Source organism: Lissotriton vulgaris, unplaced genomic scaffold, assembly GCF_964263255.1.
Source record: "Lissotriton vulgaris unplaced genomic scaffold, aLisVul1.2 SCAFFOLD_2265, whole genome shotgun sequence".
NCBI classification, from domain to species: domain Eukaryota; kingdom Metazoa; phylum Chordata; class Amphibia; order Caudata; family Salamandridae; genus Lissotriton; species Lissotriton vulgaris.
Genome location: NW_028251537.1, coordinates 23,976 through 38,561, shown reverse-complemented (window position 1 = coordinate 38,561; position 14,586 = coordinate 23,976). Strand labels below are relative to the sequence as shown.

Sequence of the window (14,586 nt, the reverse complement as noted above, 5' to 3'; positions counted from 1 at the left end):
ACACTGTAACAATAAGCACATCAACCCTTTGGACGCATCTACTAAACAAATCATTTGCTATTTGTTACACTTACAACAATGTAACCTAGCATATACCTCTATCAGAGTGCATCTAGCAGCCATAGCGGCATACCTACAAAACAGACAACATCTGTCATTGTTCAAAGTACCAGCAATTAAAGCTTTCATGGAAGGACTCAAAAGAGTCATTCCACCAAGAAGACCACCTTCCCCAGTCTGGAATCTCAACATAGTGCTTACCAGACTAATGGGGCCACCATTTGAACCTATGCATAGGTGTGAAATACAATTCCTCACATGGAAGGTAGCCTTCCTCATAGCTATCACGTCACTTAGAAGAGTAAGTGAACTGCAGGCTTTTACGATTCAAGAACCATTTATGCAGCTACACCAACATAAAGTGGTTCTTAGAACAAACCCGAAATTCCTACCGAAGGTTATTTCAGCATTCCACATCAATCAGTCAGTGGAATTACCGGTTTTCTTTCCAAAACCACAAACAGTAGCTGAAAGAGCCCTACATACACTGGATGTTAGAAGGGCCATATTGTACTACATAGAAAGAACACAAACTTTCAGAAAGACAAAACAGCTATTTGTTGCGTTTTCTCCCACACATAAAGGCAATCCCATCTCCAAAGCGGGCATTGCCAGATGGATTGTAAAATGCATTCAAATATGCTACTTAAAGGCAAAGAGAACATTAACTGTTCCTCCTAGAGCTCACTCTACACGTAAACTAGGAGCATCTATGGCATTTCTGGGGAACATTCCACTAGATGACATATGCAAAGCGGCTTCCTGGGTTACACCACACACCTTCACAAAACACTATTGTGTAGATGTGCACACAACACAACAAGCTAGAGTGGGACAAGCAGTATTAAAAACATTGTTTCAGACAGTTGCAACAGACACGGGCGACCACCGCTAGGGAGAGAACTGCTATATAGTCTATTCATAATGTACCATCTGCAGCCCATATGCCTCGAACGGAATATGCTACTTACCAGTATGCATCTGTTCTTGGCATAGAGGGCTGCAGAGTGGTACATGCCCTCCCAGCCTCCCCGGAAACCTGTGTCTGTTCCAACATTATCTTATTTAGATACACTTACATGGGCACTCTTATCTGTATTCTACTATACTACTCTATCTAACCCTACTATGGCAAAACAATCTAAGGATGGAGCCGATGCCCATGCGCACTACCAACCAAGGGAGGAGTCACCAAGAGACAAAAGACTCTCCAAGAGAAAAACAAAGTGCAATCATCCGAGCCCAACACCAGATGGCGATCTATTCATAATGTACCATCTGCAGCCCAGGTGCACCCTCTACAGCAGACTGAGGAGTTGGTGCACCGTCTACAAGATGAGCCCGATAGGGGCTTCAATAAACTGGAGGTGCACCCTCTACAGCAGACTGAGGAGTTGGTGCACCGTCTACAAGATGAGCCCGATAGGGGCTTCAATAAACTGGAGGTGCACCTTCTGCAGCAGACTGAGGAGTTGGTGCACCGTCTACAAGATGAGCCCGATAGGGGCTTCAATAAACTGGAGGTTCACCCTCTGCAGCAGACTGAGGAGTTGGTGCACCGTCTACAAGATGAGCCCGATAGGGGCTTCAATAAACTGGGAGGTGCACCCTCTGCAGCAGACTGAGGAGTTGGTGCGCCGTCTACAAGACGAGCCCGATAGGGGCTTCAATAAACTGGGAGGTGCACCCTCTGCAGCAGACTGAGGAGTTGGTGCGCCGTCTACAAGATGAGCCCGATAGGGGCTTCAATAAATTGGAGGTGTACCCTCTGCAGCAGACTGAGGAGTTGGTGCACCGTCTACAAGATGAGCCAGATAGGGGCTTCAATAAACTGGAGGTGCACCCTCTACAGCAGACTGAGGAGTTGGTGCACCGTCTACAAGATGAGCCCGATAGGGGCTTCAATAAACTGGAGGTGCACCCTCTACAGCAGACTGAGGAGTTGGTGCACCGTCTACAAGATGAGCCCGATAGGGGCTTCAATAAACTGGAGATGCACCCTCTGCAGCAGACTGAGGAGTTGGTGCACCGTCTACAAGATGAGCTTGATAGGGGCTTCAATAAACTGGAGGGGCACCCTCTACAGCAGACTGAGGAGTTGGTGCACCGTCTACAAGATGAGACCGATAGGGGCTTCAATAAACTGGAGGTGCACCCTCTACAGCAGACTGAGGAGTTGCCGCACCGTCTACAAGATGAGCCCGATAGGGGCTTCAATAAACTGGAGGTGCACCCTCTACAGCCGACTGAGGAGTTGGCGCACCGTCTACAAGATGAGCCCGATAGGGGCTTCAATAAACTCCAGGTGCACCCTCTACAGCAGACTGAGGAGTTGGTGCACCGTCCACAAGATGAGCCCGATAGGGGCTTCAATAAACTCCAGGTGCACCCTCTGCAGCAGACTGAGGAGTTGGTGCACCGTCTACAAGATGAGCCCGATAGGGGCTTCAATAAACTGGAGGTGCACCCTCTACAGCAGACTGAGGAGTTGGTGCACTGTCTACAAGATGAGCCCAATAGGGGCTTCAATAAACTGGAGGTGCACCCTCTGCAGCAGACTGAGGAGTTGGTGCACCGTCTACAAGATGAGCCCAATAGGGGCTTCAATAAACTGGAGGTGCACCCTCTGCAGCAGACTGAGGAGTTGGTGCACCGTCTACAAGATGAGCCCGATAGGGGCTTCAATAAAATGGAGGTGCACCCTCTGCAGCAGACTGAGGAGTTGGTGCACCGTCTACAAGATGAACCCGATAGGGGCTTCAATAAACTGGAGGTGCACCCTCTGCAGCAGACTGAGGAGTTGGTGCACCGTCTACAAGATGAGCCCAGTAGGGGCTTCAATAAACTGGAGGTGCACCCTCTGCAGCAGACTGAGGAGTTGGTGCACCGTCTACAAGATGAGCCCGATAGGGGCTTCAATAAACTGGAGGTGCACCCTCTACAGCAGACTGAGGAGTTGGTGCACCGTCTACAAGATGAGCCCCATAGGGGCTTCAATAAACTTGAGGTGCACCCTCTGCAGCAGACTGAGGAGTTGGTGCACCGTCTACAAGATGAGCCCGATAGGGGCTTCAATAAACTGGAGGTGCACCCTCTACAGCAGACTGAGGAGTTGGTGCACCGTCTACAAGATGAGCCCGATAGGGGCTTCAATAAACTGGAGGTGCACCCTCTGCAGCAGACTGAGGAGTTGGTGCACCGTCTACAAGATGAGCCCGATAGGTGCTTCAATAAACTTGAGGTGCACCCTCTACAGCAGACTGAGGAGTTGGTGCACTGTCTACAGGATGAGCCCGATAGGGGCTTCAATAAACTTGAGGTGCACCCTCTACAGCAGACTGAGGAGTTGGTGCATCGTCCACAAGATGAGCCCGATAGGGGCTTCAATAAACTGGAGGTGCACCCTGTACAGCAGACTGAGGAGTTGGTGCACCGTCTACAAGATGAGCCCGATAGGGGCTTCAATAAACTGGAGGTGCACCCTCTACAGCCGACTGAGGAGTTGGTGCACCGTCTACAAGATGAGCCCGATAGGGGCTTCAATAAACTGGAGGTGCACCCTCTACAGCAGACTGAGGAGTTGGTGCACCGTCTACAAGATGAGCCCGATAGGGGCTTCAATAAACTTGAGGTGCACCCTCTACAGCAGACTGAGGAGTTGGTGCACTGTCTACAGGATGAGCCCGATAGGGGCTTCAATAAACTTGAGGTGCACCCTCTACAGCAGACTGAGGAGTTGGTGCATCGTCCACAAGATGAGCCCGATAGGGGCTTCAATAAACTGGAGGTGCACCCTGTACAGCAGACTGAGGAGTTGGTGCACCGTCTACAAGATGAGCCCGATAGGGGCTTCAATAAACTGGAGGTGCACCCTCTACAGCCGACTGAGGAGTTGGTGCACCGTCTACAAGATGAGCCCGATAGGGGCTTCAATAAACTGGAGGTGCACCCTCTACAGCAGACTGAGGAGTTGGTGCACCGTCTACAAGATGAGCCCGATAGGGGCTTCAATAAACTGGAGGTGCACCCTCTACAGCAGACTGAAGAGTTGGTGCACCGTCTACAAGATGAGCCCGATAGGGGCTTCAATAAACTGGAGGTGCACCCTCTGCAGCAGACTGAGGAGTTGGCGCACCGTCTACAAGATGAGCCCGATAGGGGCTTCAATAAACTGGAGGTGCACCCTCTGCAGCAGACTGAGGAGTTGGTGCACCGTCTACAAGATGAGCCCCATAGGGGCTTCAATAAACTTGAGGTGCACCCTATATTGCCACGGGTCCAGGACCCACCTGTCCAATGTTACAGCAGTCTATTCTTGTAAACCAATAGAGATTCTCCTGCTAACTGGGCTGATGCAAAAGGATGCATGTGGGCTGGTAAGGAATCAATACAGTCTAGGTCAGCGTTTCTTAAACTGTGGCTCGCAAGCTGATTTTTGGTGGGTCATGAAAGACCAACTAATAAAGATGCCTTTAAATTCTGTATTTATCGTGTCCCTTTTGCTGCGCTTCAAAGACATCGGTCAGATGTGAAGCTGTCTGACAAATTGCTGCTTACTTAAAAAAAAATGTTTTTACTGGGGAAGTAATGGTTGTTTCAAACCACACACTCTGCAGTCAGAGAAGTAAAGGGAATCTGACAATCTCGGTGGGGTATAGAGTGTTGAAAGGAAAGACTATAGGAGGCCATTAAATACCTGATAACGAACTATACACATTCAGCAGTTAGGAAAGCAAAATTGAAGCACATTTTTTGTAGTTCTGAAGTGTGATGGAAACAAAGATTTTAATAGGATCAAATGAAGACACTACTTGGTGATACACAAATGATTATATCACCATGTAGATTAAATGCAGCACACTAGCGCTTTAAATCTGCTGAGCCAGAGACTGCATATTCGTATATTTTCCCATAAGAAGGTAATTGCCTGAAAGAAAAGACATTGGCCCACATGCATCACAGCAAAAACTGGTCGCAAACGGGCAGATTCTCAGAATCTGCCCTTTTGCGACCGGTATTTTTGCATTTGGGACGCATCATCCCAAATGCAAAAATCGCAATTTAAGTAATCTCTAAATTGCGATTACTTAAATTGCCATTGCATTTAAGGAATCGCAAATTGAGATTCCTTAAATGCAATGCATTCAAGTAAAAAAACCAGCGATTTCGCTAATCGGGGCGCAAATTACCATGAAGTTGAACGTCATGGTAATTTGCAAAAACTTTGAAAAATGCACTAAAGTGCATTTTTCTAAGTTCCATTTTACACAAACACATGCCCTTGGGGCAAGTGTGTGTGCAAGATGTACTCATATGCAGATTTCAAGGGTGCAACAGGGTGTCCATTTGACACCCTGGCACCCTTGAAATTGCATTCTCAATTTGCGATTGTCTAATTGAGAATCGCAAATTGAGAATGTCTTCCCATTCATTCCTATGGGCCTCTAGGCCCATAGGAATACATGGGGAGGAATTCCTTAATTACGATTGGCAATTTGTGAGTCGCAATTAAGGAATGTTAACAAATCGCTATTTTTTTAAGCCATTTCTACATGCATAGCCTTTTGCTAATCCTTACTAGCGAATCCTTATTTGTCGCTAATAAGGAATCTCAAATTACATTGTTGATGCATGTGCCAGATTGTTGGGTCTGAATAGGAAATTCTTCAAGCCTACAATGAGAAATAAAGACTGAAAAAGGTTTTTGAAATGTATGTTGTCTGTTTTTAAGAAAGATATGGTGGTTGTTTGAGCACACAGAAAGAGTAAAGTTGATTTAAATGTTAGATTGTCTGATGGGTTTACTTCTGTGGTCCAGAGGAGAATGAGATGGGTACTTCTAGTTCTTGCTATGGTTCGGGAAAACAATTCCGCTCATAAGAACGAAACACATACTATAAAGAATTACTTCGTTAAAGTTACCAGGTCTCGGACCACTGATACCAGAATCCGAGTACAGGACTTCTCAATCAGACAAGCGAAGCAACACATTCAATCCACTAGAGTAATAGTTTTAAGACACCAGACCCTTTATATCTGAATATAAAATAATTTATTAGGCTATTGTGCTTGGATATCAAAAGCAAATCAATCAGCAACAGAATAATATTGCACTCCATAAAGTATGCTAAATGACCTGACAAGTCACAAGCATCTATGAAAGTGTTTATAGTTTTAAAAAATGTGGAAGTGAAGCTGAGCAAAGTTGGCCGGTGAGTCTACCTGAACAATTCCTGCTATTGAAGAGCGGCCTCTTCCAGGAAACTAGAGATGCTAACACACTTTGCTAATGTTTTGTTAACACAATTTTCTCATGTTGGGGACTGAGTGTTGTTTTATTTAACCCCCTCTGCAGGATCTTAATATGACAAATCAGTATAATACATTTTCAAAGTACAGCTTAAATGCCTACAACCCGGAGGCTGACGCGGAATTGGCATCAATAACTGGCTTTTGGCAAGCAATAAAAGAAGATCTTTCCTCCTCCCCTTGTTTCTAACCTGGATAACACCCACTCTTCTGCCCCCCCCCCACCTCTGTCGAATTACTCTCTTATATTTTAATTGCATCTCCTGGTTTCCTCTCTATGCCTTCATGTTCTGAGAGCTCACTGTAGCTAGTCCGTTCCTCTCACGCGTATCATTTAAGTGGATTGTGTTGGGATGATTCTAAGCACCCCTGAGATATCAGGGGGTGGAAGTTCCCTGAACTCTGTGGCGAGATGACCTAGAAAAGGGACCCATAATGTGTCAAAATCAGAGGATTCCCGGTTAGCAAGAAAGCAATCTTTTCCACTTCCTGAATAGTGCATAATCTACAGAGGCAGTCATGTAGAGTTGGTGTCCTTGTTCTCGCCCAAAGGGCACTTACAGCCTTTCTGATGGACGTCTGAAGGCTGCTACATTGAAAGCTATATAGATGACTGATGGTTTGGTACTGACCTGCCCATTTATTGCTCGCATTTGTGATTATTCATTTATTGAGTTAGGGCTTGGCAGGTTGGATGCTAGAGCCAAGAACAAGTTTGGGTCCAGTGAGGCTTCACAAATGATTTGGGGGAAGCGTGAATCAAACCATTTATAAAACGCATCACACCCAGTGAATTAAAGATAGTTGGTCAAGTAAACACAGAAAGGGTAAAAGAGCAGACAGACAATCTTTCGCTGTGCCCATCTCAAGGCCTTGCTGGACTAATGAACAAACATGCACGGGAACACCCACCAGTTTAGAAGGAGACAATGTTTCAGGCACCGCACCAAGCAACTCTTTCTTCCCAGTGCACCGCAAAGATAGACTTTGTAGAACGACATTTGGCTACAAGAATAGTATCAACTACCTCGGTTGGCAAAACAAACGCAGGAGGTTCATCTGAGCCCGCATCGGAGGATAGATACTCAAACTCAGGAGCTCTGGGTACCGCACTCTCCGATCCCAGCCCAGGGCGTGGAGAGTGACTTCGGCCGGGTCTGTCTTGATCTTCCTTAGAATTTGAGGCAAGAGGAGTAGAGGTGTAAATACATCCAGATGCCCTTCCTTTCATTGCAGCTGGACTACTACTGAGTATCTTGTCAGGACTGCAAGGAATAGATTTGCTGACACTAGTTTCTTGATAGTGGCAAATAAATCTAGTCAGAATGTACCTACAGGACCCATAAGTGACAGCTGGCGGTCGGGATAAGGAGGATACACAAGGAGCCTCACAGCCATCCGCACTGAAACCCAGGATTGACCCCTAAAGGTCGGGTTCATATCCTGAATGCTCTGGACTTCCTGCTGCAGTGGACCGGCTTTAAATGCCACAGTCTTCAGAACTGCCCCAATGAATGGAATGTTCTGCTCAGGGCTCAGGTGGGACTTCGACTCATTGTCGGTGAAACCCAACAAAGTGAGGAGTATGACCATTGTCCGTAGGTGGTCTGCGATTGGCTGTGGTGCGTTGGCCTTCAGCAGCCAGCTGTTGAGGCATGGGAATATGTGTCCTCCTGACATCGGAAGTTGGGCAGTTGCCACTACTATCACTTTTGTGTTCCCCGAGGTACCAAGTTAAGGCTGAAGGGGAGCACAGTATAAGGAAAAGCTCCTGGCCCACCTTGAACCACAGGTAACGCCAGTGAGACTGCGGAAGGGGAATGTGAAAATATATGTCCTGTAAGTCTAAAGACACCGTCTAGTTTCCTGAGGCCAGAGCCTGAAGGTTCTGAACCAGAGTTAGCATCCAGAGGGCAGAGGTCCCCCATGGGTTTGAGGCCTCAATCTTTCATTGGAATGAGGAAGTTACAGTATCCTTCTCCCTTCTCCCACTCTGCTACCCACTCCATGGCATTCTTAGACGACAGAAGATTGACTTCCTGAACCAGGACTGTGGAGTGCTCTTCTAAAAGTTGCTCTGGTGTTGAAAGAAGATGGAGTGGGGAGGAAATGAGAGGTAGGGCTCAGCCTCTTTGAACAATGTGTAAGACCCACCTGTCTGACATGATGGGTTCCAGTCAGGTAGGAAATGGTGTATTCTGCCTTCTACTGGTCAGCTACGCAGGAGCCTGAGGACAAACTAAAGCCGCTTGGTAGCCGCCTCAGCAAGCAAAGAGGAACTGGAGGATTGCGGTCCCTTCTGGTTTGAGTGGTTTTTGCCAGGCCCACGCCCATGGCATCGACAGGGCTGGGACGGTTGCTGCAGTGCACACTGGGAGGTCTGGCATTATCTGTGAGCGAGCCCCCCAGGGCTTCACTATTGGCGGGGGACTGTTCAGCTAGTATCAATAACCCCAGGGATTGTGCTGCTGCACAACTGTCTTTGAATCACGCCAGGGCAGTATAAACCCCGTCTATGAAAAGTCTGGAGCTATCGAAGAACATGTCAATTAGGGATGCTGTAGGTCTCCACAAACCTCGTCCCGGCGGCCTTCTGAGCAAGGTGCCAGTTCCAATGACCCTGCCATTGCGCTCTCTAGTGTCCAGGTGAGATCAGAGCGCATACTTGCCTGCGTTCTGACCATCATGGACCATTTGGGCTAACAAGGCCCGAGGTCCTCTGGGGCGCCATCATGATTTCACTAGCCATGTCCCATGGGCTTGGGTGTACTTACCAAGAGAGCAAACTCCATTGATAGAGCTGGGTGCTAGATTAGCTGAAGAAAACATTCTCTTTCTGAATGCATCAATGTTTTTGGGTTACCTATCGGGACGATTGGTTGGAAAGGAATTTTGATTAACCTTGTCTTTTAAAGCTTGAACAATCAAGCTTTCTGGTTTACGGTGCTTGGTTAGGTCAAACCACTGGCGGGCATGAGGATGGCTTAGAACATGTATCAAGGCGAGCATCCGTAAGGGCTTCAAGAACGGCTCAGATGAAGCTGGCCCTGGCTGAAGGATCTCAGTCAACACATTTATCGCCATCCATCAGGCCGTGATTTGCAGTGGAAGAAGGACCAATGCATTAACTCAACCTCTTCTTATAGTTTCGCTTCAGCTTCCGAATCAACTTTGAGTCCTACGTGGTGGTCCCCCACACCAGAAAGACCAGATCGGGAGGCCGCTCCTTCTCCTTCCTCGCAGCCAGAGCCTGGAATGCTCTTCCGCTCCACCTCCGACAGACAACATTGCTTCCCATCTTCGCAAGAAACCTCAAAACCTGGCTCTTCGACGGATCCCCTCCTTGATAGACTGGAACCTGCACACCCTTACCTCCAGCGCCTTGAGACCCTTACGGGTGAGTAGTAGAGCTTAACAAACGCCTGATTGATTGATCAGAGCCCAAGCTCCACAGATGCAGCTTGTGCAGGCCCATGTCAGACATCTGCTTCCTGTAATCTAGGTGTTCAGTGGGGACTTTGTTCCCTTGCTCATTGTGACTGCAGGAAGACTGGAGTGGAGCTCCAGATCCGTGCCAAAGGGTGCAGAATGAAAGGAACTAACGTCCATGCGCGGGAGTGGCACATATATGCTGTTTCGCTCTGTCAGTTATAGGGCAGTATAGAGTCGCCACAATGCCATACTGCGCCACCTACTGATGCACAGGAGCATTGCTGGAAGAAGTCTCCAGATCCAGTCTGGGGCTTGGATGTGTTCCAGAGGCGAAGAATCTGCAGCTAAAAGTATCCATCAGAATTTTTTATTTTGTTTTACATAAAAATGGGGAATGATTTCTGTAAAACAATTAACAAACAGCCCGGCGCGCCAGCAGTTTCCTCTTAGCACAGGGGGACACTTACCCATATTTCTTATTCATGACCATCATAGCTTGCACATACACAACTGGCAGGAGAGCCACTCGACAGACAGTGCATCTTCAGACCCTGTTGAGCTGCCTATTCTGGGGCGGAAGGACTGCAAGCAAAGAGATTCGAAAGGTGGAGCTGGACGAGTCCCCACAGAAGAAGAGTAGCAATTCTACCACCCTTTGAAATGAGGTGCGAGAACCAAGATGTGGCTATGGCCTCCCAAGGGTTAAGGGTTCCCTGTTGAACTTAGAAATGCATTTTCTACCGGAAGGTTATCCTAAGGGCCCTTGATCTGCAAATGAGTTTGTTAATCTATGAATGAAATTTAGGCATTTGGTATCTACACAGATACTTTAATGCACTGATGTTAAAACTAAATATCAATGGTGACCGGAGTGAACCTTGGCGGATTCCATGACTGATGGGTGGCAGTGAAGATAAAAAATATACACACTAAACTCACCTCTTTACATCCACAACAAGAAACAACAAAACCAGACAAGGCTCGACCTGTAGAGCCGGGCCAAAATGAAAGACATGATCAGGGCAGTCGAAGGCCCAGAGAGATTAAATGTCGCCTGCATGGACAGCCCTCCGTTTGCTTGGACATGGGAGTGATTCCAAGCACAGACCAACAATATATTTGCCTCAGTATTGATGGACTCCAGATTTCTGGTTCTTCAATCGGTCCCAGGTTTCACCAATGGTGCCTTGTTACCTTCTCTAAAACAGCAGCGCCTCCTGGTAAGCTATCCTAATTTACATCATGGGCTCTGAACTGGATCTCTTTAAGAGGAGGTGGCCATTGCAGGCCTGTAAAGAGCTGACGGACAGCATCTCCCTTCAGGCAGGGGATAATTACTATATAGTCTGTTCGGTCATTTTTGCAGCAATATTGGATTGAATGTTAAGGTTTTTGGAGATTACAAATGTATTCAAGGTTTTGTGCACAAAGCCTCTCTTCCCAAAGACAACTTGAGGTCACATAATCTGCACTGCTTCATACACTGCCCGTGGTATGTTCCCTGCTACATCAATACTACTTCCCAAAATTATTTTTTTACTCTCACATCCTCTTTGAAGCATCACTTAGTTCCTGGACCACATCTGCGGGCTTTGTCCTCTGCCAAGTGGTCACCAGATAAGAAGACTTTCTCCTACTACCAAGATCTTCATCAGCAGGTCTCTAGACTCCATCAGCCTTATTTCAAATCCAGCTGCAAGACACCAATGGAAGGCAACACTAACTGCTATCTTCCACTATCCTCGTTTTACGACAAGTTGGTTAACATGGCTATAGGAGCTGCCTCAGTTGAATTTGTGGGCTCCACCTAGGTCCACCGGCTGGACAGAAGCGCTGTCTCCCTGCTCCACTGCCCCAAAACAATGCCCATGGCCTAAAACAGTAAGTGTTTAACCTTCTAGGACTATCACATAAGAGTTGGACACATGTGAGTGGGCAGGGCAACTGCCATAGTTATTAGCTGTGTTTTCAGGAGTTTCTAGTGCTATAAGGAGTGGCAGGCGGCCATTTCTAGTGTCTACATTTTAGCCAGTGGGCGTGTCAGTTTGTGGATAGACTCAGCCCTGTAGAACAGCTGCCGGCAGACCCCTCAATACCCATGCTAAGAGTGAGATCTAGCTATTGCATGGACATAGATTGCACTAGTGGGTTAAAAGATATCTGGTACTTTGTTTGATACTGGAAGAAAAGAGCCATAACCGTCAAGGACGGAGTCAAGTATACGTCTTTTCCAGGTTTTTAAGTAGTGTGGCACACTGCCTGTTCTTTTTAAGCAATGCTGTAAAATTGACTGAGCATTTCGCTCTTTGTTGAGTAAAAGCCTGTTTCCAAACCTACGATGATGGACCTATACTCACTGTGTTTTTGTAAAGGAAGTGATGTATGTCTGCTTTCTTGGTTTTTAGGTATACCTATAACATTCCACCCACCTCCTTCCTCTCATTTCTCTGACGTTTTTCTGGTAATGTACATCTAACACACACTGTAGTCTTGGGATGGCAACTCTACACTCAGCTTCTTTTTTTTGTATACCAGGTCAGGACCTTCATCAAGCGACAACGGTTGCTACTATTCTCTCAAAGTAAATCCAGATTATTGTTAACACTTAGCTTCTTTATGGGGTCCATACCTAGTCCCTTTCATAGACTCAATTTCTAAGTTCAGTCACAAAATCAACGAAATGTGCCACAACACATCTAGAACGATTTATACACTTCACAGTTTAGACCAGATGCTGCAATCATCACTGGCCATCTTTATTCCTCTCACTATTTGTGGGGAAGACTTGACAATCAGTTGCAATAACATTTCTTCTTCTGAGCCATATATGTGTAGTTGTCTTTAATTCTATCTGGATGTCTCTTATAACTCTCTTTTCTATGCATTGGTAAAAGGACGATAACAACTCCATGTGCTCCCTAATTCGCTCATGGTCCACACTTTGGTATTTACATAATTTCCACTAGATGGAACTCACAATCGTCTACCATGTTTGGGTGTATTTTCTTGTGGACCTGCAGGTAGTCCTTTCGGTTGAATCCTTTTCCGCATACAGTGCACCGATGCAGTCTTTCTCCTGTGTGCATTTTTTGGTGCCTATTTAAAGCTCCTATTTGATTGAAGCTTTTTTCACACACGGTACAATGATAAGGTCTCTCCCCTGTATGTATTCTCCTATGTATGAGCAAACTTGACATCGCTCCAAAGCTTTTACCACATTCAGTACATGCATATCTTCCTTGTAAATTGTGTTCTTGATGATATTGTACATAGCAGCTCATTGGGCTGGTCTGCCCACTGTCAGCATGTGTGTATGGTTTGCTACTTTGCGGTGTGGTTGATTCACAGAGAACACTGTTGTTTTTCACTGTACTCTCACAGCTCTTGTCTAATCTCCACTCGTAGGGTGTCGACTTCTGCAGAGCACTGCAAGCTCTTGGCCAATCTGCACTTTTCTCTCCTCCTTGTTCTTGAGTACTCGCTGGTGGCATCTGGCTATTGGAATGTCTTATCTCAGAAATGTTCTGGACCATGTTTACTTTCCTCTTTTGTGCCACAGATTTGAAAATTGCAGGTTTTTCATGATATTGAAAAGAGGTACTCATGTTGCTCTTCATCGATCCATTTCCTGTAAGATTGAAATAAATGAATGTTAGCTTTCTAGAAGGGAAATGGTGCATCAATCATTTCCACAGCAGGAGTGTATCGAAAGGCAGTAAGAGCACAAGCTCTGTATACACAACCAAGCACTTTGTGGCTGGACCATGGGTACCTGGTGGTAGAATCACGACTGGCTGACTAATTAAAGAGTTGTAAGGGTAAGCAGTGAAGACAGTAGGCATTCTTTATGTTGAGACAATAACAGCATGGGGCCGGAGAGAGGACAATACTTTGTCTGCAGGCAGACATAGACTGTGAAAAGAAGCAGGGAAATGGGTAAGAGTTCAGCTCTCAATGAAGCCACCCAGGAAAGCTACAGAATGAGCCTAACTTGAGCAGACAGAACAAACTACCCAGACAGGCTTATAGGAGTGAACCATCACCACTTTCTCACATGTGCAGACTTGCAGAAGGAACCACTGAGACAGATCAGCCAGAGAACCACTACCACCTTGTAACGTGGAGCGACAGGAAGCCAGTCAGACAAGCCATCCAGAGAGAGCTATTGACATCTCCTAACATGTGCAGACCTGCAGAACTAAGCACCTACATAGGTGCCGAGAGAGGACCACTGCCACCTTGTAGTGTGTAGGAAGAACGAGCCACCCCGAGAGAACCATTGCCACCTTGTAACATGCAGACCTACCAAATGAACCTCCCAGGGAGAGCCTGTGCCTCCTTATAACATGCAGACTGAACGAGCCACCCAGAGAGAACCACTGCCGCCACCTAAGGTGCAGAACTGCAGAACAAGCCAATCGAACAGGCCACCCAGAGGAAGCCTTTCCCACCTTGTGATATGCAAGCACAATGAGACACCCAAATAGGACACCTAGAGCAAAATATTACTGCCCTCTAATATGCAGACAGAACAAACCACTCAGACAAACCAAGCCCAGCCCACTTGGGCTGTCAACCACCCGTTGCACATCAACCAACCCCTTCTAAACAAAGCCACATGCTCATTTCAGTGTTTGACTCTGCTTGTGCTTTTTTAAAATCACTCCATAAAACTCCTGAGTCTGCCGCAACTGGAGTCAGAGATATACAGCCTAATTCACAAGGGTAACGTACACTTGTGAGTACTTTTACACTTTTGAATAAGCTTACTAGAGGCGCGAAGGG

At 46.7% G+C, this 14,586-nt stretch overlaps 1 protein-coding gene across 1 annotated transcript; it reads right to left on the bottom strand.

Annotated features, from left to right (window-relative positions):
* Positions 1-12,377: 12,377 nt before the first annotated feature.
* LOC147662851 (uncharacterized) lies at positions 12,378-13,429 on the bottom strand (the record flags this gene model as incomplete). Its single annotated transcript, XM_086950852.1, has 1 exon — positions 12,378-13,429. A coding segment is annotated over one exon (680 nt), but the record flags the coding sequence as incomplete, so codon positions are not given.
* Between the last annotated feature and the right edge of the window lie 1,157 nt (positions 13,430-14,586).